We start from the raw sequence: 22446 nt of genomic DNA, 5'->3' as shown, positions 1-22446 counted from the left end.
ACCAAGCAACCACTGACGTTGAGCGCATTGCCAGTCCAGGTCTCACAGCCGACTCACGGAATCCGTCCAAACTAGAAGGACGATCACAGTACACATGATCAGTTACCGATACCAAGTATCCATCTACTGTAGTCCGTTTCCGATCGACATTCGCATAAAGCCAAGGATGCGTACCCAGCGTTTGCTAAGTCATCGACGTATATGGTGTTTCATAACTTGTACTCGGGAGTATTTCTAAGGTGTCGAGAGTGCGTTGGTCCCTCAAAGGGGTCGAAGCCCGAGTAGCGAGCAGCAATCGATGTTTCGATATGCCTGCTCCAGCATCAAGCATAATTCTGCAATAATGTCAGTTCATCTTGTGTGCCATATGCCCGATAATATCGCCCACCGCCACAAATGCCTATGATTGTCGTCTGGGTCTATACGCATCCCCTCGATAATCTGCGCAACTTTAAGCAAACCCTGGCGACAGCGGTTTAGACCACACTCTGATGTGTGCGTTGCCACTCACAAGTACCTCTCTTCCTTTGAGGATGTATTCGATGACCTGAGCCACGATAAATAATTACGGGGATCAGACAAGGTCAGCTTGCCTTCGGTAATAGTCGTTCGACTTCCGAGCAGATTCCGCACCAGCAAATCCACAGAATCTATTAACAAATGAACCACTAATCCAGGATAGTAGCAACTTGATGTTGTCCTTGCCTTTCCTGTGATGTCCTCCCCCAGTGCTCGTTTTTCATCCTCATCTTCTATCGCATTATGCATTGCTTGAAGTCCCTGTATTTCATGCACCATGGAGCTGACATCAGCATGTCTAGATACAATCTTCAGAGGTAAACTATCGAGTATTAGAAGGCATTTATGACACTGACCTGTTAAAATTGAGGTCACCGTTTGTTTGATCTATCTGCCTGGATCCAGAGAAAACTGTGAAAAGGAAGTAATAATTTAAGTAGAAAAGGGTACTTACGGGCGGCGGCGGCTATGGTTATGGTACGCGTCCTTAAAGGCAATACCGATGTGTCGAAGCAACTTTTTTGCGACTGAATTTAGCCTCCTTTCTTTTCATTAGTAGCAATGCTTACCGTAGCACCCAGAGTTTGTGATACCGAATTTACCTCGAGCTCCACCTTTCGTTCTTCGAGAACGTACCCACGTGTCTCGTTCACGGATGGGTAAAGAGCATGGCACCTCTTGCGCAGAACAGGTAACTCTACTTCAACGCACTGATCCTGCGCTGCCGACTGGCATCTGTTATTGGAAGGGTTACGTGTGACTGCCCAATTAACGAACGGCAGTCGTTCCAGTAAACGATCTCCTAAAGTTACAGGTGTAAGTTTGCGAACTAACAAACTGAAATGTAATAGTCTGACCTCTGGCAACGCCAGCAAGTGATGACTCAGCTTCCACTATCAAAGGGAGCTTTCTCAGAAATGTTATCTCCCCGACCTACATTTCGAGGTGTGGAAAAGTAGGGATGTCAAAGAATGGATACGTACGTAATCTTGCAGGTACTTGACACCGAATGTATCTGAAAAGAGTTGGATTGCCTCGGTGACTGCTTGTCTGTTCTGTTTCAGTCCTAAGAACATGATCATATGCCTACGAAATTGTCCAACGTACCGAAGGTTTGTCATATATGCCAGTTCTTTGCGGCTGAGGCTGCAAGTAATATGATTAGTCAAACAATCAAGAGTTCCTGGCTTGCTAGCAGGACAATATACCAGATTTACTAAGGTATGAAAGTGTTCCCTGCATTCCAAAACGTCAAGTCCACGGCACCACATAGCATCTGTCACAGGCTCACCGAATTCTCTCGAACTGTTCCACTTTGCGTTCATAATCTCGGTTCTGGTCATCCTACAACAGCAGGGATCGTTATATTCGTACGTATATAGAAAAGAAAGTACCAACAGACTTGAGCCTCCATTGGCGTGGCCCAATGCAACAGCCAGGACATGTCTCGACACCAACCACGACTTTGAGATTGCCTGTTTCCCATCTACCCCAGGCAACAATCGCGGCCAAAATGGTTTGGGGGAGGTGAGCATGCTTTACGAAGACGTCATCGCGGCGGCCCTTGTTGCCTTTACCAGGCTTGCGCATAAGGCTCCGGGCATAGTCTGCACGCGCATCCGCCATCACGTCATACGTTTTTTTGGCGAAATCCGCCCAATACTCTGCTGCAGGGTGTTCATCATAAGTAAGGTGTACCCACCCTTGGCTGAAGTAGAGCCCAAGTACAACCGCAAAGCGGGATCTGCCATCGGTATAGACAACGATGACGAGATTTTGTGTGATTGACGACAATGTAACGGTATCGCCTGTAATCTCGCGCGGGAAGATACCGCAACGTGTGAACCCGCGGTTCAAGGCAGTCGCGTCGTCGAGCACAAGAACGTGCCGAGTTTCATCGAGGTCTTGAGAATAAGTGAGGTAGAGTGTCCTAATCTCCGGATATATCTTGCGAATCTCCGTAGTGTGGAAGGATCTGTCAGAGGTTGTAGACCCATAGCAAGCCAAATCGATGGTGATCAAATTTTCACGACAGTCGCTGCACGCCAAAACGACCTTGAAGCTAGTTGGAGAGGCCAGGTAGGGTACGACGGGAAGTCTCACTTTGATACCCACGTTGGTGACAGAGAACTTGCTGAGTCGCTGGGAGCGCACGGCGTTTCGCAATGCCACAAGTTTATGCATTTTGTCCGCAAAGTTGCCGAGTCCGTGGCGATGCGCATACCGCACCAGTTCATCGACGAACCTGTCGGTTTCGACCTTGGTGATGTCATGGCAATCTTGAAAGTAGCTCGGGTCGTCTGCCAGGACAGTACCAGTCCGCTGAATCCTTCCCTTGGGATCCCATGCAAATATACTATGATCGCTAGACTGCCGGATGATCTCCAACTGTAGCCGCTGAAATGCTTTCTCCCTCTCCCCGTACAACATAGGCATATTCACGCCAAATAACCCCAACAATGAATATGCTCGATCTTCCACCCGCGTCGTCTTCCGGTCGGCTGCCCACGACATGACCTGAGCAATGGAAGGGCGAACCGAGGTCAGGCCATTCGTCAAAACTTTGAGGGGTATTCGCGTGACCTCCTGCAGTGTGTCTGCAAGGTCACCTTTATTGCCAATAGGCGCCCAGACTCCGTTGAGGAACTTGACTTCCCTTGGAGCAATGAGTTCCTGGAGTGTCCACCCGCGGATGAACCACTCTGGCCAGCCATTAGAGTTGCTGAACTTGCTGTAGTTTGGTTTGGTAGGAAAAGTTGGTTCGTCAACGTCGCTGAGGTATGCGTAGCACACCTGCGAGTTCTGGTACCACCTATACATCGAATTGATAGCTTCCGATAGCTCCGAGCTACTTCGTTTGTCGATGCAACAGGTATCGATCCACAGCCACTTGTGGCCGTCCTTCATGGCCTGTTCGCAACTCTTGATGATCTTCCGGTAGCCGTCGCGCCGCTTGACCTCGTTCCCCTTCTGCCCTTCCATCTTCATGAGCCCAGTCATCTCTTTGTACGTCACCTCCGTGCCAGTTCCCCAGCGATGTGACAGTATCGCATAACTAGTAGTCTTGTCATCAAGTTCCTTCAGGATCTCAAGTTCGTGTTCGACTCCTTGGGTGTCCGTGTCCCGATTGAGGACAGCTTCCACGTCCAACAGCCGCATTTCCTGAAGTTCTGAACTCGAAGTTTAGCACTCGATCAGCAATTACAGCCGTTACTCGTACTTTCTATATGTTCCGGGTTCCAAGATCCACGAGCGCAGTGAAGGACATTCGGAAGGCCTGGACCAACGTCTCAGACCTTAGCGCCTCGCCACAGGCGGCAGGCGCTAGGGTTGGATGATGTTATTCGGCTAAAGGACACGCTGTGACTTTGAGTCATTGACACAGCATTCTCTGATCCATTCTACTTACCATTCTCTTCGCAGTCTCAATACAAAGTAATGTCGTCTTCGCCCTCCCAATCATGTGTCCTTGCGTATCAAAGCTAACGTAAGGTGCCCGGACGACCGTTGCAAGGGGAGGAGACTACAAAGACCGCGTCCTCATATGTTGAGTTGCACGTCTCAGATCTCATGAGCGTGCTTTGCTGACGTGACTGCGACTGTTATTTGACCCCCCACTACGCAAGTTGCAACCGGGCCAAAGATGGCTATCGTCAATACTTAGGATTCCGCTTGAAAACGGTCCCATCTAATTCAGCAAAAGCGGACGTCAAACCGAGTTATGGATCTTTGTCGAAAAGCCTCCGCAGGATGACTATGGGCCTATGATGATGAAATTCATGGCGCTCTCGAGGATGTCAAAAGCTCAACCGTATCAATCGCGTCAAGTCCCGACAATGTCAGATACAGATCTTCGGACACGAACGAGCCATTCCCCCGCTGTGTAGTTTAGCTTCAAATACCTAAGCCAACGAGATACTGTGAATATTGAAAACGGACTGTCGTGTAATCGTCCAGGATCCTGCATTCCAGATGTACCTTCGGCGTTCGAAATTGGAGATCGTGTTGCACCGCGGAAAGTCGTTTTTGGGAGATTGTTTTTAAGCACAAGATCTAGTAGATACCCACGTTAGGGATACCCGGTGACTCAAACTGCGAAATGCATTTCTGTCGGCTGACTTGAGAGCGGACAAGGAACGGGTTCATGGCCATTCATCGAAACCCCACCCCTTCCTGTTTTGATTGAAGTTTATCTGTTTTCTTTATGTTGCGTTATGCTCGTAATGAAAGCCCCCCTGTTTCCTCCGTAAAAGAACAAGGCAGTCATGACCGCGTATGATACGGCGCCCGCACCGAAAGTTAAGCTTTTAAGAGCGGCTTTGTGTCCCCCTTACAAAGTACCGTAAGTTCCCGCACACACCCCAAGTCCGGCGCCCTCAGAATTGCGGCTGCAATTTATGATACACGGCTTAACACGACCAAAACATCCTACACAAACCCCACGTCCTCGGCCCAGCTAAAATTTGATCCAACGCGGTCAACCGAGATGTCTTCTTCCATCGGTGCCGTAGGTGCACCTGGCCAAGAAACATTATCGTCCTTGCCCTTGACAGCCTGTGTGAAAAGGTCAGCGCATGTTGGATTAAGAAGATGAGAACTTTTTTTTTAAAAAAATTTAAAAAGAAGTATCACGGAGAAACAACGGTCATTTTTCTGTCGGACGCACTAGCGCTGACCCAAAAACAGGCGTCGTGAAAATGCAACATAACAAACCTTTGCCAAGTACTCTTTACTCCTCGCCATCTCCCTCTCCAACCTTGCCAACAAGGCACACTGTTCTTGAGCACTGCCCAATACCTTATCTACATCCGCTTTCCCGAATTGGAATGGCGGATCTGAGAATGAGACGGTACCATCTGCAGAAAGACGCGCGCATATCTCTGAAGATTGGATCTGTCCTCCCCCCCGAGATCCATACGTTGTTGGTTCAGTTCAATGTGGTTAATTCGTAGATGAGTCTGTATGAACAGGACTGACCATGTCGAAGATGAGTGTTCGGACGTGGCTTTCATTTTCGATCCCAACGGCACGGCCGATATCCGAAAGGTGTAGCGTCAGGTATGTTGCGGTAAGCTTCCGAATGGACCAACGTGGTGCTCGCTCAAGAGCCTCATTGATGAGTCCGAGCGTTTTCTCCTATGAATCAACGCGTCAACGTCCACCCCAACAGTTGGCAACAGTTGCGGTGTGCTTACAGCAGAGAACAAGGGACCTTCAGCCTCCACAATAGTTCGCAACTGACTACGATGGTGAGGGTACGCATTCACAAACGCAGAGTATGGCGTGTTCTTGAAGAGACGTGACAAATTCGGGTGAGTATACTTTGGCAGCGGCGACGTCTGCGAAACAGACAGGTGCCGTCAGCTCCCCGCCATACGCACAAAGAAGATGTAATTACTTTTCCTTCGCGAATTAGCTGAACCAGTACGAGTTTCTTCAACGCTTCCAGTTGTATAGCAGCCGATACAGCACCAGGACTGCACGCGCAAATCTCAAAGTATTCCTCCGCTTCTGCCCACCGCCTCAAAGCGGCGTATATCATGCCACCCGCATAATGGTACACCAAATTGTCATTGTAGGTCAAATCAGAAATGGCAAGGTCGATCGTCGTGATGGGGTGTGCAAGGACAGGAAGGGCAACTGTGAACACGCGCGAGGAGACGCATATCTGCAAACGTCATCAGTCCATCAGCGCGGGAAAAGAATCCCACGTCGCAGAAAGACACGCTTCGACAAGCTTACCCTCGCGAAGATAGGGTGGATGGTTGTGAGATGAGATGGCGATGGTGAATACCGAAGGAGAAGAGCCTGCATAGGCAAGATGGCAGCTCGAAGCTGGGGAAGGCAGTCGTATCATCAGCTTCTTGCAGTCCGAGATATTCTATAGAACCCTACGTTGCCTTCTTGTTCAGCCGCTTGAGCGATACCCGCTGCTAATAACGTGACTGAATGGTAGGCTCAGCACGCACACCACAAGATTACAAATGTTAATGAGTAGCATCGCACCTCGGTCAGGGGCAAATCGTGCTTGCTCTGCCACGAAATTGCTGCAAAAGTCCTCTATGTAATTCAGGGGTGGGCGTGGTGCACTGGGAACATGGAGCCGAGCAGATCTGTGAAAGAGTGTGTATGTCACTTCTATTAACACCAAAACAAAGGTATGATTGACGAACAAGATGTAGAGGATGCCTAACGTATTGGCTTGTATATCAAGTATGGCCAAGGGGTCTTGACCTTCAGGGAGCATGCTAGCAAGAACGACTTCTCTGACTTCCTTGGGTGCGAAGTTTTTGAGATATTGGCTTAGGTGAGGCGGAGACGTGGCCGTCGTAATAGCTGTGATGACGTTCATGAGGGAGATGTCATTGTCAATGCCAACAGGCATTAGGGGTACTGCTCCCGTTGAAGGTGACGGTGGTGGAGCTCCGGGCGCCGTCGGGGGGAGTGCGACTACCGCTGCAGGTGTTGTCGCCTCTGCAGCCACTATTGATGCAGAGGCGGACGTGGATGCGGTAGGAGATGTCGATGCTGGCTCCTCGGGCTCCATCGCACGGGGTGGTTGTTCCGGTGGGCTTGGAAGGCTCTCGCTCATCGTAACCAGGGGATACAGTGCCTACCACGAAGATCAGAATAAGAAAGCAACTGATTAATACTGTGTGCCTCGAAGGTTGTAATCCAGGTTGCGGGATCGTGAAAGCCTTAAGTAAAGCCCCGCCATCCTGATATGTGGGGACCGGCTACGAAGGAGAGAGGAATGCCATGCTAGGGTATGGACATACCGATTCAGATGGCTTCGGGGAGATGTTCTGGATCGATGTTTTGCAAGCGTAGGACTCCGGGGCTGATAGAGGTGGTGGCGTATGGTATTGCAATGATGATTGGCGTGATGAAAGACACGGAACTCCTAGCATCGTAGGTCATCATCAGCATCATTATCATTATCATCAGTTTTAAACATAAATTACGGGGTTTGAAAAGGTGAGTTTACTCACTAGGTCGGCACGAGGGCAGCGGGACAAACTGCCTACTGCATCAGCTGGCAGTACTTCGTGTACTAATAAGCGGAAGGAGTGGGATGGATTATGTAATCCTACAAACTGTAGGCATTAATTGTAGAAAACACTGGTTGGTTATAAACCCCAGAACATTTCATGGCGGGGGCCTATATCCGAGAATAACGTGTACGCGTCCATGTCTGCAGGCGATGATCGTCAGTTGACATTGTTCACATTGCTAGTGCCAACGGAACGCAGATATGGAGAGATTGGATTGCTTCAGTATTCGGTAGACATCCCAAGACGAGCCCAAGTGCGACGTCCCCCTGTACTACCTGTAATCCGTACCTAGCAGGACTTTATCACCAGCCACAACACCGTCGCGGTCAGACATCTTTGCTAGAGCCATAGGTACGTACATACTCATGTTCGGGTACTAAAATGCACTGCTAGTACAGGTATCAAACGGGAACACGAATAACAGAAATACGACGGGCCGCAGTAGGAGAGTGCATGACGAGTACGACCTACACAATCTCCGGTATCAGCACTTCAGTATCTAAGGTACTGGCCAGGTCTCGAACGCAAGCATTAATCTCGCAATCGCTTGCAATTCTCTTGTACTCGTTGTGAGGTAACCGCTTCAGGAGAAGTGCTTTGAACGGCTGCCCCAGCTGCCCCAGCAAGTTCCAAACAGCATCGTCATCGCTCTCGGTCTGCGTTTCGAGCGATTTTGGATGCCAAGGACGGACAAGAAGATATGCACCTCTATTGCAAAGTTTGACCGACAGTGTGACGTTTACAGGTCTTAGGCGCGATGCGTTAATCTCGTATGTGTAACGTGAGGGACTTGTGGAGGAACTCTGCAGCTTGACCGCTGTGACTTGATGGACAGTGGAGGGCAAGGCAAGCTTCCTATTGGCAAATCCGGCACGTGGTAACCCTGAAAGTTTATCGTACAGCTCTTTTCCTTTTCCTTTCCCAGGACCCAGGTCATTGCGTTTGGCAAGGTTGCTGGGGATCACCTGGATATCAGGTACCGTCTGGTACGGCAAGAGATTGGCAGGGAAGCAGCTATTGAACGATGATGCCTCCCCAACCCAATCTAGAACCGAAATGTCTCCGGAACGTGAGATGATCTCTGCCAGGAGACGTCCGAGCGCATTCTCCACAGATTCGCCATAGAGGACTGGTAAGTGAACCTTGAAGATTCCAAAAAGGGAGTAGGCAATATCTTCTGGTCGTGTGGTACTACGGCCTGACGCCCAGTGGAGCCTGGTCCGCGCGTCGTCCACACCGGGATAGAAATTGGTAAGGTGCTGTTCTGCTACTCCCGTTGCCTTCTGGAGCTCCTCGAGTACGGTAGGGTCTGTTTTATGGTTCGCGGTGTCACTCTTCGTGTAGAGTGACCAGTCATACGTATAGAAGAGGATGGCGTGCGAAGCCAACAGTTCTTGAAGTGTCCAGCCTCGCCTGAACCAGACACTGTTTGCAAGCGAACCGGCGTCGAAGACATCGGAAAGGTACACGATCGTCAGCGACGATCGGCGGTACCATGAAAACATAGACCCAATCGCTTCCTGCAATTCGGCGCTGCTATCTTTGTCGATGCAACACGTATCGCTCCATGCCCACTTGAAATTACGTTCGAGAGCAAGAAGGCAGAAGTCTTGGAGCTTTGCCAGACCGTCCGTGCCGTGCAAGTCATAGATATTTTTGCCTGCAAGTTCGCGTAGCAAGGGCTCGCCACTCCCCCATCTGTGAGATAGCATGGCAACTTGAAAGAAGTCTGTGACCGCACTACTGATCTCCGTTTGGAGCCGCCGCCTGTGGAGTGAAGAGGCTGAGGACAAGAGCTGTTTGTATTGAGGGCTGTCTTCGAAATGAGATAGCTGGTCATCTCGGTTGCACATGGCACCTGTCGGAGTATGTAACAGGCGCGGCGGAAGGTGTTCCACTGTTTCGAAAAAGACCCTTCTGATGACATGCTTGATATCGTAAGAGCCGGAACATGAAAGACCAATCTGGGCTCTCTTTGGGTGAGCACCGATTCTAACCTTCACTTTGAGGTAACGCGCAAGGCATGTCTGAGACCGTACATGATCAGGATGCTCCGGAGGGCACAACCCCGACGCAGTATGGGCAAGACTGATGGCCTCCTCGATGTCGTCCACTAAACCTTGTTGTTGGAACTTTTCGTGAAGGGAATCAGCGAGGTTAAGAAGAGGCCTGCAGCGATTCAGCGTGGGTGTACGTTCTAACAAGACTCGGCGAAGCGACACGATCTCCTCTAAATCCGCTATGGAATGACCCCTCTGAAAGTGATCATGAAGGAAATCGTCGAGCTGGAGAAGAATTGTCTGACTGTGGGGGTCGTCTGGGGCCAAGGATTCTGACGCAGTTCGTCTCAGTGCGATTACTTCGTCCAAATCCTCTTGCGACCCCTCCTGCTTGAACCGTTCAGATAGGAGATCTGCGAGGTTAATGAGGACTAGATGGCGTTGGGGGTGTTCCAGCGGAGTGAATTCGAGGGCAGTTCGCGCGAGTGTGACTATGGCGGACAAATTGCCGCGCCCTCTCTTCTTCTTGAGCTCTTCAGAAAGGAGATCGGCAAGATCTTTCAGAGCTAAGGTGGGAGTACGTTCTAACAAAACTCGGCGAACGGATATGATCTCCTCTAAATCCACTATGGCACCATCCATCCCAAAGCGATCATGAAGGCAGTCGTCGAGCTGGAGAAGAATTGTCTGCCTCTGGGGGTCATCTGGAGCTAATGACTCTGACGCAGATCGTCTCAACGCGATTATTTCGTCCAAATCCTCTTTTGACCCTTCCTGCTTGAACCGTTCATGTAGGATATCTGCGAGATTGATGAGGGCTACATGGCGTTGTGGGTGTTCCAGCGGAGTGAATTCGAGGGCAGTTCGCGCGAGTGTGACTATGGCGGCCAAATCGCCGCTCCCTCTCTTCTTCGTGAGCTCTTCAGAAACGAGATCGGCAAGATCTTTCAGAGCTAAGGTGGGAGTACATTCTAACAGAACTCGGCGAAGCGAGACGATCTCCTTTAAATCTGCTATGGCACCATCCATCCCGAAGCGATCATGAAGGCAATCGTCGAGCTGGAGAAGAATAGTCCGTCTCTGGGGGTCATCTGGAGCTAAGGACTGTGACGCAGTTCGTCTCAGCGTGATTACTTCATCCATATCCTCTTTCGACCCTTCCTGCTTGAACCGTTCGGATAGGAGATCTGCAAGATTGATGAGGGCTAAGTGGCGTTGTGGGTGTTCCAGCGGAGTGAATTCGAGTGCAGTTCGCGAGAGTGTGACTATGGCGGCCAAATCACCGCTCCCTCTTTTCTTCTTGAGCTCTTCAGAAACGAGATCGGCGAGATCTTTCAGAGCTAAGGTGGGTGTATGCTCTAGCAAAACTCGGCGAAGCGAGACGATCTCCTCTAAATCCGCTATGGCACTCTCCCTCCGGAAGCGATCATGGAGGCAATCGTTGAGCTGGAGAAGAATTGTCTGTCTCTGGGGGTCATCTGGAGCTAAGGATTCTGACGCAGTTCGTCTCAGCGCGATTACTTCATCCAAATCCCCTTTCGACCCTTCCTGCTTGAACCGTTCAAATAGGAGATCTGCGAGATTGATGAGAGCTAAGTGGCGTTGTGGGTGTTCCAGCGGAGTGAATTCGAGTGCAGTTCGCACGAGTGTGACTATGGCGGCCAAATCACCGCTCCCTCTTTTCTTCTTGAGCTCTTCAGAAACGAGATCGGCGAGATCTTTCAGAGCTAAGGTGGGTGTATGCTCTAGCAAAACTCGGCGAAGGGACACGATCTCCTCTAAATCCGCTATGGCACTATCCCTCCGGAAGCGATCATGAAGGCAATTGTTGAGCTGGAGAAGAATTGTCTGTCTCTGGGGGTCATCTGGAGCCAAGGATTCTGACGCAGTTCGTCTCAGCGCGATTACTTCATCCAAATCCCCTTTCGACCCTTCCTGCTTGAACCGTTCAAATAGGAGATCTGCGAGATTGATGAGGGCTAAGTGGCGTTGTGGGTGTTCCAGCGGAGTGAATTCGAGTGCAGTTCGCGAGAGTGTGACTATGGCGGCCAAATCGGCACTCCCTCTTTTCTTCTTGAGCTCTTCCGAAAGGAGGTCGGCAAGATCTTTCAGAACTAAGCGAGCGTCTGGCGATTTCGGGGGCATGCACTTTAAAGCAGGTTTCGGGGAGGGGGTGGACTCTTTTGCCTAAGTAGTGATGAAAAAATCGTTATTTACCAAGTGGATTGCGTGCGATTAAGAGCAATGTACCTGAGCCTCAGTGATATCCCTGAGGAGACGCAGTGTTGCACTCCACGCTGTTTCTGGTTGGCCTTGGAAGACTTCAGGGAATGTTGACGCATGCCATTTACTGTTTCCGTTGCCGTTCAACGTTCCCATCGTAGTTTTGAGCTGCGACAACCGTTGGCTCAGCGTTTCGTCAGGAAGAAGCGATTCCAAGCTAGCAGTCGGCACCACATAAACGCAGGACGGAACCGTGACCTTGCTAGAAAGGGGCTTGACAAGCGACTCGAAACGCTGCAACGTCAATGTATGGTCATCTGTCGGATCCGAGTCGAGCGAGTGGAGAAAGAGAATTCCAGAACGACATTTCTCGGACAAGCTGTAGCAGTATTTAAAACGTTATAACGGAAGGACATTTGTCACACCCAACCTTAACCAACTAATCATCACATTCTCAGCATCGAGATCGAGATCTTCACGGTTCGAATGTAATGTGGGTATCTTGACGACTACGATATTGACTTGGCTGTTCATGAGGTTGCATTTCAATGCCTTGATATGCTCTGTACGATGTGAACCCATCTCTGCGACTTCGATACCGTGGCATTCAAACAATTGGTTGGCGAACTAGCATTCATTTAGGATGTTTCGTCTGTAAATCAATGCCAACATTACCAAACTCTTGCCAGCCTCAATAGGGCCCACCACACTGCAGACGACATTGAGACCGACGTTTCCGGAACTGTATGCCTCCACGTACAAGATTACATAAACATTCTGAACAGATGAGACGAGTTGCACGAGCTGTCTGGGGATGCCGCAACTGCAAATGTCCTAGTAGATAACCGTAAGAAGGCAACCACAACACGCAAAGAAAGGGACAGAATATTCACAATACCCAAGCTCCGCTTTAATGCTCCCAAGCTATCATCCACGGCGCGGAGGCTCATTCTTAAGGAGGGTGTCGACTACAGAAGTTGTTAGTCACAGGCAAACATGAGTAGGTCATTTCACGCACGCGGAGGACATCGCATACAAGCCGCATCGAATTCGCGCAGGCAGAAATAATACGAGCATCTGTCGAATGAAGGACCTGCCGTGCTTCAGATTGCCTCTGTGCAACGTTCTGGGCGATTCCTTGCACATCACTCATTGGCCTAACAGGCAGATAATGGTTATCAACTATGTCCGTATGTGATCCATGATTTTCTCACTTCGCGAAATCATTGATTGCTGTCTTTAGCTCTGTTGGTAACTTCGTCTGCCTTGTATGTTCAACTACTACGTTAATCAGGAGCGTAGCAGTTTCCAAGACTTGAAAAAGTACGTGGTGCGTTCCAGTCATGGTCTAACACAGAACAGCATGAAGTCATTCCCGACACCAAGTCAGCGACGAAGACTCACCTTAATTAATAGAGCAAGGCTGAGAGATGGAGAAATCACGTCCTTGAGGTGAGGTATACGAACGAGTTCTGCCACGCCAAGCGCAGCTTGCAGAACAGGAATTACGCGGACCAAACTACTCCGGTAGCCCTCTGTTTTGCAAGTTCCAGAACTGCTAAGGCTTATGATCCCCGACCCGACAGACCGACTACTGGAGGTATCAGAGGAGGTAGTAAATGAACTTGTCGAAAGCAAAGAAGACGATCTTTGAAGAAGACGCTTGCTATCCTGTGGAACCGGGCTACGAGACCTCTTTGTACTATTCTTGAGCCGCTTGAAAATTCCCTTAACACCCGACATGACGTCAGTGAGAGTCGCCACGACGGCTCTTCCTGCCGCTGTCCTGTGAAGTGGCACATGTTCATCAACCATCTCTCGCTGGATTTGAAGTGGACGGCGCTGAACGGGTGGCGCCACGGAAAGGCAACTAATAATTTTCCAGGCAGACTCCATTGTCCCGTCGAAGCGATGAATAGCTGATCCCAAGTTGATCATGGACCGCCAGAAGTCGGACCGCAGTTCGCTTTCGTGCTGAGCCAACCTCTTCAGTTACTTCATCCCACATCGTTGTAACGAGGACGATATTCTTGAAGTTCTCCTTTCCACATAGTTCCTTGAACATATTGTAGTTCCTTAACGGTGTTCCTGAAACCCTATTGTCTGAAATTCGGTGCAAATACAACACGCCGCTAAGTTTGAGGTTCTTTTTGTAGCTGAAACGTTGTCAGAATCGAGACTGCTCAACAATCAAGCTGGATAGCTTACGCTGTATTTAACCAATGTGCAATTTCCCTAAGAATCTGGGCATCTGTCATGAACGTATCGTCGAACCCAGGAGTATCGACTAAAACAATGTTGCGGATGCCATCGGAATGAGGATATCGGACCGGGCGCATTTCCTTTGTATACGACATCAAATCATGACCGGCAGTTACAGTAGGTCTTCCAACCGCGCGATCAACAAACTGGGTTCATTCAATTTGAATGAGCTTGTGAGCATGCATGGAATACTCACAGTACTCTTCCCAGCGCCAGTAGGACCCATGACACTAGCATCGAGCATTAGTGTTAAACACCAACATAGGGAGTAATGCTGACGCACGCGATAATGATATCATTCTCATCAATTGCAATTTCTCCGAGCAGAGACGTCGAAATTGCAGTTAGATCACTCGCACTATCACTGGACTGGCATTCGAGGGCGGCGTTGCTGTTTACCCAGGCTTGGACATCCTGGCTACCCCTCGGTGGTGTATCGCGAACATTCCATTCAGGTATGTCACTTGAAGGACTGGAGACATAGTTGATGTCTCCAAGAGCCGCAAACGGGGTAGATGAAGAGGAAGCGTCGGTATTCCTTGATGGAGAGCGAAACAGGGAAAGAGTCTATTTCCACTATTATCCAAGAGTGCATGCAAGACTTCTGGATTTACCTTGAGCTTGGACGGCGACATCGGGAAAACGGAGGGCGCCACAAAGGGGAGATTGCAATGAGGGCTGGAGCATGGAATGCATGGGATTTTGCGTCGTATTTAGGAGGCACGTCAACGAAGTATGACACGCATTGAAGGGCAGATACCGCCATTGCTCCGCAAACACGAGGACGGACAACGTTCTGTTCGGACATTCGAATTCCTTGCATCGAGCGCCAAAAGAACTTATCTTCAGCGAGAAATAGTCATAGTCCTACAAGGAGCTTTAAGTGATCGATCGAAATGAGCCACGATTAGAAGGGGTAGATTTGGGGGTCCTCATGCTGTAAATGATGGTGAGGCAGGACATGTGGGACAGCTTGATGCAGGTATATTGGCACGTGTCCGGACGGTATTATATATACCTGAACATCGAACCCTGCGAGCTCTACCCTACCCCCAGTGAAATCCTCTGGCTCGTAGAACGTCCTCCCTGCGGATCCTGTTCGTTTTAACTACACTGTCCCAGATTGATGGGTCCTACGGGATCAGGGGAATCCAACATAAGTAAAGGAATGGTCTCTTCAGATTCGTTAGTTAAGGGACGCGTGGTTCATCAACCAACTCACGGGAAGAAAAGAGGACAATTCAGCACATGGGCTCAAATCGGATAAGCAAAGCATTAGAGAATTTACAGTCAATCTTCCCAACAACCGACAATACATGTTCGTCGACACCCCGGGGTTCGATGACAGTTATCAATTAGACTGGGACATACTCCGTACAATCACTAAGTGGCTAGAGAAGAAGTGAGCGACCGAGTTTATCAGATTAACCACTCACCGACACACAAACAGATATCGCAATGAGGTCAAACTGACCGACATCATCTACACGCATCGCATAAGATAATCAGATGTCGGGATCAGTATACAAGAACCTTGACATGTTCAGCCGGTTGCGTGGAGACAAGGCTGCCGAGCGTGTGCAATTGGTGACCACTATGTGGGGCAAGGTGAAAGATGAGAATCTCGCAGAGAGCAGAGTGTTGCAACTGGAGAACTTCTGGAAGCCGATACTTGACGCAGGGGCTCGCCATGAACGATTCTATGACGATTTCGATTCCGCGTCAGAAATTGGGAAAGCCCTCTACACGCAATTCCGGAGGGTCTTGCATGAACAAAAGGAAACAATCAAACGGCTGCAGGAAGAAGCCATCGCGCAGAAGGATCCGGAGTTGATGAAGCAGCTCGAGGCGGAGCTACGGCGCTTGGAAGCTGAACTGCAGAAGACGGAGGACGACATGAATAAACCGAAGATCCCCTTCGGACGCTTAGCACGCTTCTTTTCTAAAAAGCCACCATCCGTGAGTCCCCCGCTTGGTCGTTCCTCATCAACACAGAACTCATGCAGCTCCACAGCGTAAGATCGAACTAAGCCTGCCAGGTCGCTCTGTGTAGTTAGAGTTATTCGACTGGCCGAAGTATTAAACCACCCTTACCGCAAAGGCGGAGTGTCTAAAACGGCCGGCGGGAACGGAGGGTTAATGGGGAACCGAAAGCTCCGCCATTAGGGCATTCACTCGCTGGTAAGGTGTGGCAGGCCACAGGGCGCCTCTGCTAGATCGTTAACTAAGGTAGAGTAGTGCAACATAGGGTAGCTTCACCCTCAAGCACTTTAATTCAGAGAAAATAAATAAATAAAAATGCGTGCTGGGCGGTCAGTAAGCTACTCCCAAAGTTTTGACTTGTGCTGTCCCTTATTTTCTTCACATCTACTTATCCTACTCTTCGTGTACACATTCGGTATGAGAAGAGAGACCTGTCAAACCAGATGTCCCAATGCTGTGAACCCACGTCTCACGCCGTTCTGTCCGATATTCGATAAAATCATGCCTTATCAGCTTGTTGACACCGCTCACAACGGTTGGCAGATTTCATCAAGAGGAACCGTACCGATCGCATTCAATAATATATTGAGCAGCAATGCCACCAGGGTCATCCTAACCGACAGTACTCGTACCAGCTCGTATCGCATTTCACGATAAGTATTGGTTATTCTACAAAAGACTCTTATATTGTCCCCGATGTCACCGGGAACTGAAAACGGAACATGCGAAGAGGGCGCACCTTCTACCCAATCTATAATGGAGAGTTTCGCTATTTGCCAGCCTGTGACGGCGTGGAGGACGATCAGACCTAACTCCAACAGGGACATCAAAAACATGCTCGAGGGGAGGTGACAACGAGGACAACAGCATGGAACACGTTTGACTTCATATTCAAGTGGCACACCACGAGGAATTAACTTGCGGCACATCATCGCAAAGCAGGTCATCAATTCATTACATTTTCCCGAGAAATGCAGACGATAGTGACGGGATTATGAATCTCTCCGCATTGTAAAAGGGAACTTCCGGCGTTAATGTGTCTGTTCCTCCACCCTGCCTCACTTCCTTCGGTTCCCTCTTTCCGATGTACAATATAGAGCCGACTGCAATTTTTATACTCCCCCTGAAAACCTCCAAGACTCGGCTGGAGACCAAAGACTTGTTCGGACAGGCTGAAGATGCGGCCACAGTGCTACCGTTAGCAATGTCATGCGCTGTGATTGTATCACTCGATGCATCACTAGCTCACATTGTGTCACGCTTATGCGTTCCTACTTCGTCAAATCACTGTCGTAGCCGTGACGCCCTCACACATCGCAGGCAAAGTCCTGCCTTGTGTCTCAAAACGCCTCCTAAAATCGCGACTGTATGCGACATAACATACATGCTTACCCTTTCCAGGCGTATATCCTTGCAACTGGAAGCCTGGAATCCATAGCACGCTAGAAGGGAGGACAGATATTTTCGTGTCCACGAAGGAGAGGCGAATGCCATGCTAGGGGGTAGACGTACCGATTCAAATTGGTCCGGGGAGAGTTCCTGGATCGACATTTTGCAAACGTATAATTCCGGGCTAATAGAGATAACGGCGAATGGTATTGCAATGATGATTGGCGTGATGAAAGACACGGTACTCCTGGAATCACGGATCATCACCAGCATCATTATAGTCGGCGCAAGGGCAACGGGATGAGTGGCCTACTGCACCAGTTGGTAGGACTTAGCGTGGGGGAAGGAATGGGATGGATTGTGTAATCCTACAAACTGGCTGAAGTTGAATGACCAGATTCCCTCAGGTAGGCATCAAAAACTTATAAGCCCCAGAGCACCCCAACGAGGGCCCATATCCGAGAATAACGTGTGTGCGTTCATCTACAGACCATGATCGTCAGTTGGTGTCGTTCACACTGCTAGTGCCAACGGAACGCAGACATGGAGAGATGGGATCGCTCCAGTATTCAATGAACACCTCAAGACGAGCCCGCATCCCTTCGGCAGCCGGCAGCCAAAAGGTGGCTGACCCGAAAGGTACCCTCCGAAAGCAGATGTCAGGCTCCCCACTGCCCCTATGAATTCAGCACGCCAGTCGTCCACTCCGCCCGCCTACCTTCCGCTTCAACTATCAACATCCGCATTGCGCATCTACTCCCCCGTCCCCTCTCTGCGTCACGATTGATGGACGACGTCGAGCCCTGACTATTCTCGTCGTGTCAACGGACGCCAACGGACCTCATGTGCTCCCGGAAAACGCGCCAGCCCTTCCGGGTAGTTGTAGACGAAGAGACGCGAGGAGCAATCCTTGACCAGGTGGGTACCATCCTGCACAGGTACTCCCGCGGGTCAGATAGTCACATGGATATGCTCGCTCAGTCGTACGCATTTGCAATCCACTGTCGCGGTACGGAACCTCGATGCGTCTCGGGATACTGAAGTTGACTGTAGGGGCGTCAGCAGTTCCATCGATGCCGTTCCATCCCCGAACGTTGGGCCTACGTGAGTTGCGTGAGTTCTGAACGACATCTCATGTCTATGATATGCCACATACCAACGCTGTGCTTCGATTCTCTCCGTTGATGCAATCTGTGCCCTTTGGGCTTATTCTCGCCAGCGAGACACCAACAGGCTAGCCCATTCGCTGAATATCCATTGATTTCGCAGTGTCTTCCCCCTGCAAGGCAACGTGAGCGTGATCGATGACACACCCCATACGCACTTAAGTAGATTCTCTGGACGATAGCCTCCGCGATACGGACGACCATTTCCTCGTGCGTCGTGCGTTTGGGTAATAAAATGCACTGCCGGTGCGGATATCAAAAGGGAACATGAATAACAGAAATACGACGGGCCGTAGTAGGAGAGTGCATGACGAGTACGATTTACACAATCTCCGGTATCAGCACTTCAGTATCTAAGGTACTGGCCAGGTCTTGAACGCAAGCGGTAATCTCGCAATCGCTTGCAATTCTCTTGTACTCGTTGTGAGGTAACCTCTTCAGGAGAAGTGCGATGAACGGCTGTCCCAGCTGCTCCAGCAAGTTCCAAACAGCATCGTCATCGCTCTCGGTCTGCGTTTCGAGCGATTTTGGATGCCAAGGACGGACAAGAATATATGCATCCCTATTGCCAAGTTTGACCGACAGTGTGACGTTTACAGGTCTTAGGCGCGATGCGTGAATCTCGTATGTGTAACGTGAGGGACTTGTGGAGGAACTCTGCAGCTTGACCGCTGTGACTTGATGGACAGTGGAGGGCAAGGCAAGCTTCCTATTGGCAAATCCGGCACGTGGTAACCCTGAAAGTTTATCGTACAGCTCTTTTCCTTTTCCTTTCCCAGGACCCAGGTCATTGCGTTTGGCAAGGTTGCTGGGGATCACCTGGATATCAGGTACCGTCTGGTACGGCAAGAGATTGGCAGGGAAGCAGCTATTGAACGATGATGCCTCCCCAACCCAATCTAGAACCGAAATGTCTCCGGAACGTGAGATGATCTCTGCCAGGAGACGTCCGAGCGCATTCTCCACAGATTCGCCATAGAGGACTGGTAAGTGAACCTTGAAGATTCCAAAAAGGGAGTAGGCAATATCTTCTGGTCGTGTGGTACTACGGCCTGACGCCCAGTGGAGCCTGGTCCGCGCGTCGTCCACGCCGGGATAGAAATTGGTAAGGTGCTGTTCTGCTACTCCCGTTGCCTTCTGGAGCTCCTCGAGTACGGTAGGGTCTGTTTTATGGTTCGCGGTGTCACTCTTCGTGTAGAGTGACCAGTCATACGTATAGAAGAGGATGGCGTGCGAAGCCAACAGTTCTTGAAGTGTCCAGCCTCGCCTGAACCAGACACTGTTTGCAAGCGAACCAGCGTCGAAGACATCGGAAAGGTACACGATCGTCAGCGACGACCGGCGGTACCATGAAAACATAGACCCAATCGCTTCCTGCAACTCGGCGCTGCTATCTTTGTCGATGCAACACGTATCACTCCAAGCCCACTGGAAGCCACGCCGGAGAGCAAGAATGCAAAAGCGTTGGAGCTTTTCTCGACCGTCCTTACCGCCCAAGTCATAGATGTTTTTACCTTCAATCTCGCGTAGTAATGGCTCGCCACTTCCCCACCTGTGAGATAGCGTGGAAAAAGCAAAGAACTCTAGGACCGCATCACTGATCTCCGTGCGGAGTTGCTGGCTGCCAGGTGGAGACGTTGACAATAGCAACTGCCTATATTGAGGGCTACGCTCGAAGTGAGATAGCTGTGCATCTCGGTTACACAAGATGCCAGACCGCGCATGCAACAAACGTGGTGGAATGCTTTCAAGCGTTTCGAAAACAACTTTCTTGATGAACTGCTTGATATCGGAGGAGCCGGAATTTGAAGGAACAACTGTCGCATGAGCACGGGCAGCGCCTTTGCTAACCTTCGTTTCGAGGTAGCTCGCAAGATGGTTTTGAGACAATGCATGATCTGCATGTCCTGGACGGCACAGCCCCAATGCGGCATCGGCGAGGTTAATGGCCTCATTTATGTCGCTTATCGATCCCTGTTTTTGGAACTTTCCGTGAAGGGAATTAGCGAGGTTGAGAAGAGGCCTGCAGCGATCCGGCGTAGGAGTATGCTCCAACAAAACTCGACGAAGCGATATGATTTCCTCTAGGTCTGCTATGGAATCACTCCTCCTGAAGCGTTCATAAAGGCAATCATCGAGTTCGAGAAGAATTGTTTGTCTCTGCGGATCGTCTGAGGAAATGTACTCCGATGCAGCCCGTTTCAGTGTGATTGTTTCATCCAAATCCTCCTTCGTCCCTTCCCGCTGGAACCGTTCGAATAGGAGAGCAGCGAGACTGATGAGAGCTGAATGGCGTTGTAGGTGGTCCGGCGGAGTCAATTCCAGTACAGTTCGCCCGAGTGTGATTACTCCGCAATTACCAACCCTTTCTCTCCTCTTGAAATTACTGAAAAGGAGATCGGCTAGATCTTTCAGAGCTAAGTGACCATCTGGGAGTTGCAGGGGCATGCGCTTCAAGGCAGGTTCCTTCGGGAGGGGGGTGGTCACTTTTGCCTACGTACGCATGAAAATACAGTTATTTCCAAGATGGATTGAATGCGGTGCAGAGTGATGTACCTGAATTTCAGCTATATCTTTGAGTAGCAACAGTGCCGCACTCCACGCTGTTTCTGGTTGGCCTTTGTAGACTTCGGGGAATATTGATGCATGCCATTTATTGTTTCTGTTGCAGTTCAACGCTCCTATCGTATTCTTGAGCTGCGACAACTGTTGGCTCAGCGTTTCGTCGGGAAGAAGCGAGCCCAAGTTGATAGTCGGCACCACATAAACGCAGGACGGAACCGTGGCTTGGCTAGAAAAGCGCTTGATAAGCGACTCGAAACGCTGTATCATCAACGTATGGCCATCTGTCGGATCCGATTCGAGCGAGTGGAGAAAGAGAATTCCAGAATGACATTTTTCGGACAAGCTGTGGCAGTACTTAAAACGTTATAATCGAAGGGCATTTGTCACACCCAACCTTAACCAACTAATCATCGCATTCTCAGTATGGAGATCGAGATCTTCACGGTTCGAATGGAATAACGGTATTTTGACGACTACGATATTAACTGGGCCGTTCACGAGGTTGCACCTCAATGCTTTGACATGCTCTGAACGATGTGGACCCATCTCTGCGACTTTGATACCGTGGCAATCAAGCAATTGGTTGGCGAACTAGCACCCGTTTAGGAAGTTTTGCCTGTAAATCAATGCCAACATTACCAAACTCTGGCCAGCCTCAGCAGGGTCGACCACACTGCCGACGACGTTAGGCTCGACGTTTCAGGAAGTATGCCGCCACGTACAAGATTATATAAGCATTTTGAACAGATGAGACGAGTTGCACGAGCTCTCTGGGGATGCCGCAACTGCAAATGTCCTAGCAGATGACCGTAAGAGGGCAACCACAACACGCAAAGAAAGGGATAGAATACTCACAATTTCCAAGCTCCGCTTTAATGCTCCCAAGCTGTCATCCACGGTGCGGATGCCCATTCTTAAGGAGGGCGTCAGCTATGGAAGTTGTCAGTTGCAGGCAAACATGAGTAGGTCGTTTCACGTACGCGGAGGACATCGCATACGAGCCGCATCGAGTTCGCGCAGGCCGAAATAACGCGAGCATCTGTCGATCGAAGGACCTGTCGTACTTCAGATTCCCTCCGTGCAACATTCTGGACAATTCCCTGCACATCACTCATTTGCCTAAGAGGTAGAAGACGGTCATGCTATATCTGTATGTAATCCATGATCTTCTTACTTTGCAAAATCTTTGATTGCTGTCTTTATCTTTGCTGGTAACCTGGTTTGTCTTGTATGTTCAGCTACTGCGTTAATCAGGAGTGTAGCAGTTGCCAAGACTTGAAAAAG

At 49.9% G+C, this 22446-nt stretch overlaps 7 protein-coding genes across 7 annotated transcripts; 1 reads left to right on the top strand and 6 right to left on the bottom strand.

Annotated features, from left to right (window-relative positions):
• Positions 1 to 141: 141 nt before the first annotated feature.
• On the bottom strand, positions 142 to 944 carry F5J12DRAFT_339259 (uncharacterized protein). Its single transcript, XM_051738961.1, has 6 exons — positions 876 to 944; positions 706 to 817; positions 594 to 650; positions 512 to 547; positions 389 to 441; positions 142 to 335 (listed from the first exon to the last, which is right to left on the bottom strand). Exons 2-6 carry the CDS (start codon positions 796 to 798, stop codon positions 185 to 187), a joined length of 390 nt encoding a protein of 129 aa, XP_051596861.1. The 5' UTR covers positions 799 to 817; positions 876 to 944; the 3' UTR covers positions 142 to 184.
• Positions 945 to 2788: 1844 nt separating this feature from the next.
• Positions 2789 to 3982, bottom strand: F5J12DRAFT_906963 (heterokaryon incompatibility protein-domain-containing protein; the record flags this gene model as incomplete). The annotated part of the gene is made up of 3 exons (XM_051748851.1): positions 2789 to 2853; positions 2877 to 3582; positions 3929 to 3982. 3 exons carry the CDS (start codon positions 3980 to 3982, stop codon positions 2789 to 2791), a joined length of 825 nt encoding a protein of 274 aa, XP_051596860.1.
• Positions 3983 to 4947: 965 nt separating this feature from the next.
• Positions 4948 to 6904, bottom strand: F5J12DRAFT_725336 (uncharacterized protein; the record flags this gene model as incomplete). The annotated part of the gene is made up of 9 exons (XM_051741628.1): positions 4948 to 5073; positions 5233 to 5412; positions 5497 to 5655; positions 5715 to 5858; positions 5918 to 6187; positions 6262 to 6354; positions 6415 to 6464; positions 6526 to 6632; positions 6693 to 6904. The coding sequence occupies 9 exons, from the start codon at positions 6902 to 6904 to the stop codon at positions 4948 to 4950; spliced, it is 1341 nt and encodes a 446-aa protein (XP_051596859.1).
• A 718-nt stretch (positions 6905 to 7622) lies between these two features.
• Positions 7623 to 12074, bottom strand: F5J12DRAFT_339063 (uncharacterized protein). Its single transcript, XM_051738960.1, has 2 exons — positions 11825 to 12074; positions 7623 to 11761 (listed from the first exon to the last, which is right to left on the bottom strand). Exons 1-2 carry the CDS (start codon positions 11951 to 11953, stop codon positions 8042 to 8044), a joined length of 3849 nt encoding a protein of 1282 aa, XP_051596858.1. The 5' UTR covers positions 11954 to 12074; the 3' UTR covers positions 7623 to 8041.
• An 813-nt stretch (positions 12075 to 12887) lies between these two features.
• Positions 12888 to 14426, bottom strand: F5J12DRAFT_851576 (uncharacterized protein; the record flags this gene model as incomplete). Its single annotated transcript, XM_051746546.1, has 7 exons — positions 14343 to 14426; positions 14256 to 14289; positions 14006 to 14205; positions 13804 to 13953; positions 13202 to 13781; positions 13077 to 13145; positions 12888 to 12987 (listed from the first exon to the last, which is right to left on the bottom strand). Coding segments are annotated over exons 2-6 (1029 nt in total), but the record flags the coding sequence as incomplete, so codon positions are not given.
• A 1142-nt stretch (positions 14427 to 15568) lies between these two features.
• On the top strand, positions 15569 to 16078 carry F5J12DRAFT_895869 (uncharacterized protein; the record flags this gene model as incomplete). Its single annotated transcript, XM_051747881.1, has 1 exon — positions 15569 to 16078. The coding sequence occupies one exon, from the start codon at positions 15569 to 15571 to the stop codon at positions 16076 to 16078; it is 510 nt and encodes a 169-aa protein (XP_051596856.1).
• Positions 16079 to 18723: 2645 nt separating this feature from the next.
• On the bottom strand, positions 18724 to 22288 carry F5J12DRAFT_338655 (uncharacterized protein). The gene is made up of 7 exons (XM_051738957.1): positions 22143 to 22288; positions 22018 to 22092; positions 21885 to 21958; positions 21802 to 21835; positions 21557 to 21753; positions 21154 to 21505; positions 18724 to 21090 (listed from the first exon to the last, which is right to left on the bottom strand). Exons 1-7 carry the CDS (start codon positions 22275 to 22277, stop codon positions 18919 to 18921), a joined length of 3039 nt encoding a protein of 1012 aa, XP_051596855.1. The 5' UTR covers positions 22278 to 22288; the 3' UTR covers positions 18724 to 18918.
• Positions 22289 to 22446: the final 158 nt, after the last annotated feature.

Source organism: Pisolithus orientalis, assembly GCF_024613125.1.
Source record: "Pisolithus orientalis strain OTSU chromosome Unknown F5J12scaffold_34, whole genome shotgun sequence".
NCBI lineage: Eukaryota > Fungi > Basidiomycota > Agaricomycetes > Boletales > Pisolithaceae > Pisolithus > Pisolithus orientalis.
This window is presented reverse-complemented; position numbering and strand designations above follow the sequence as displayed.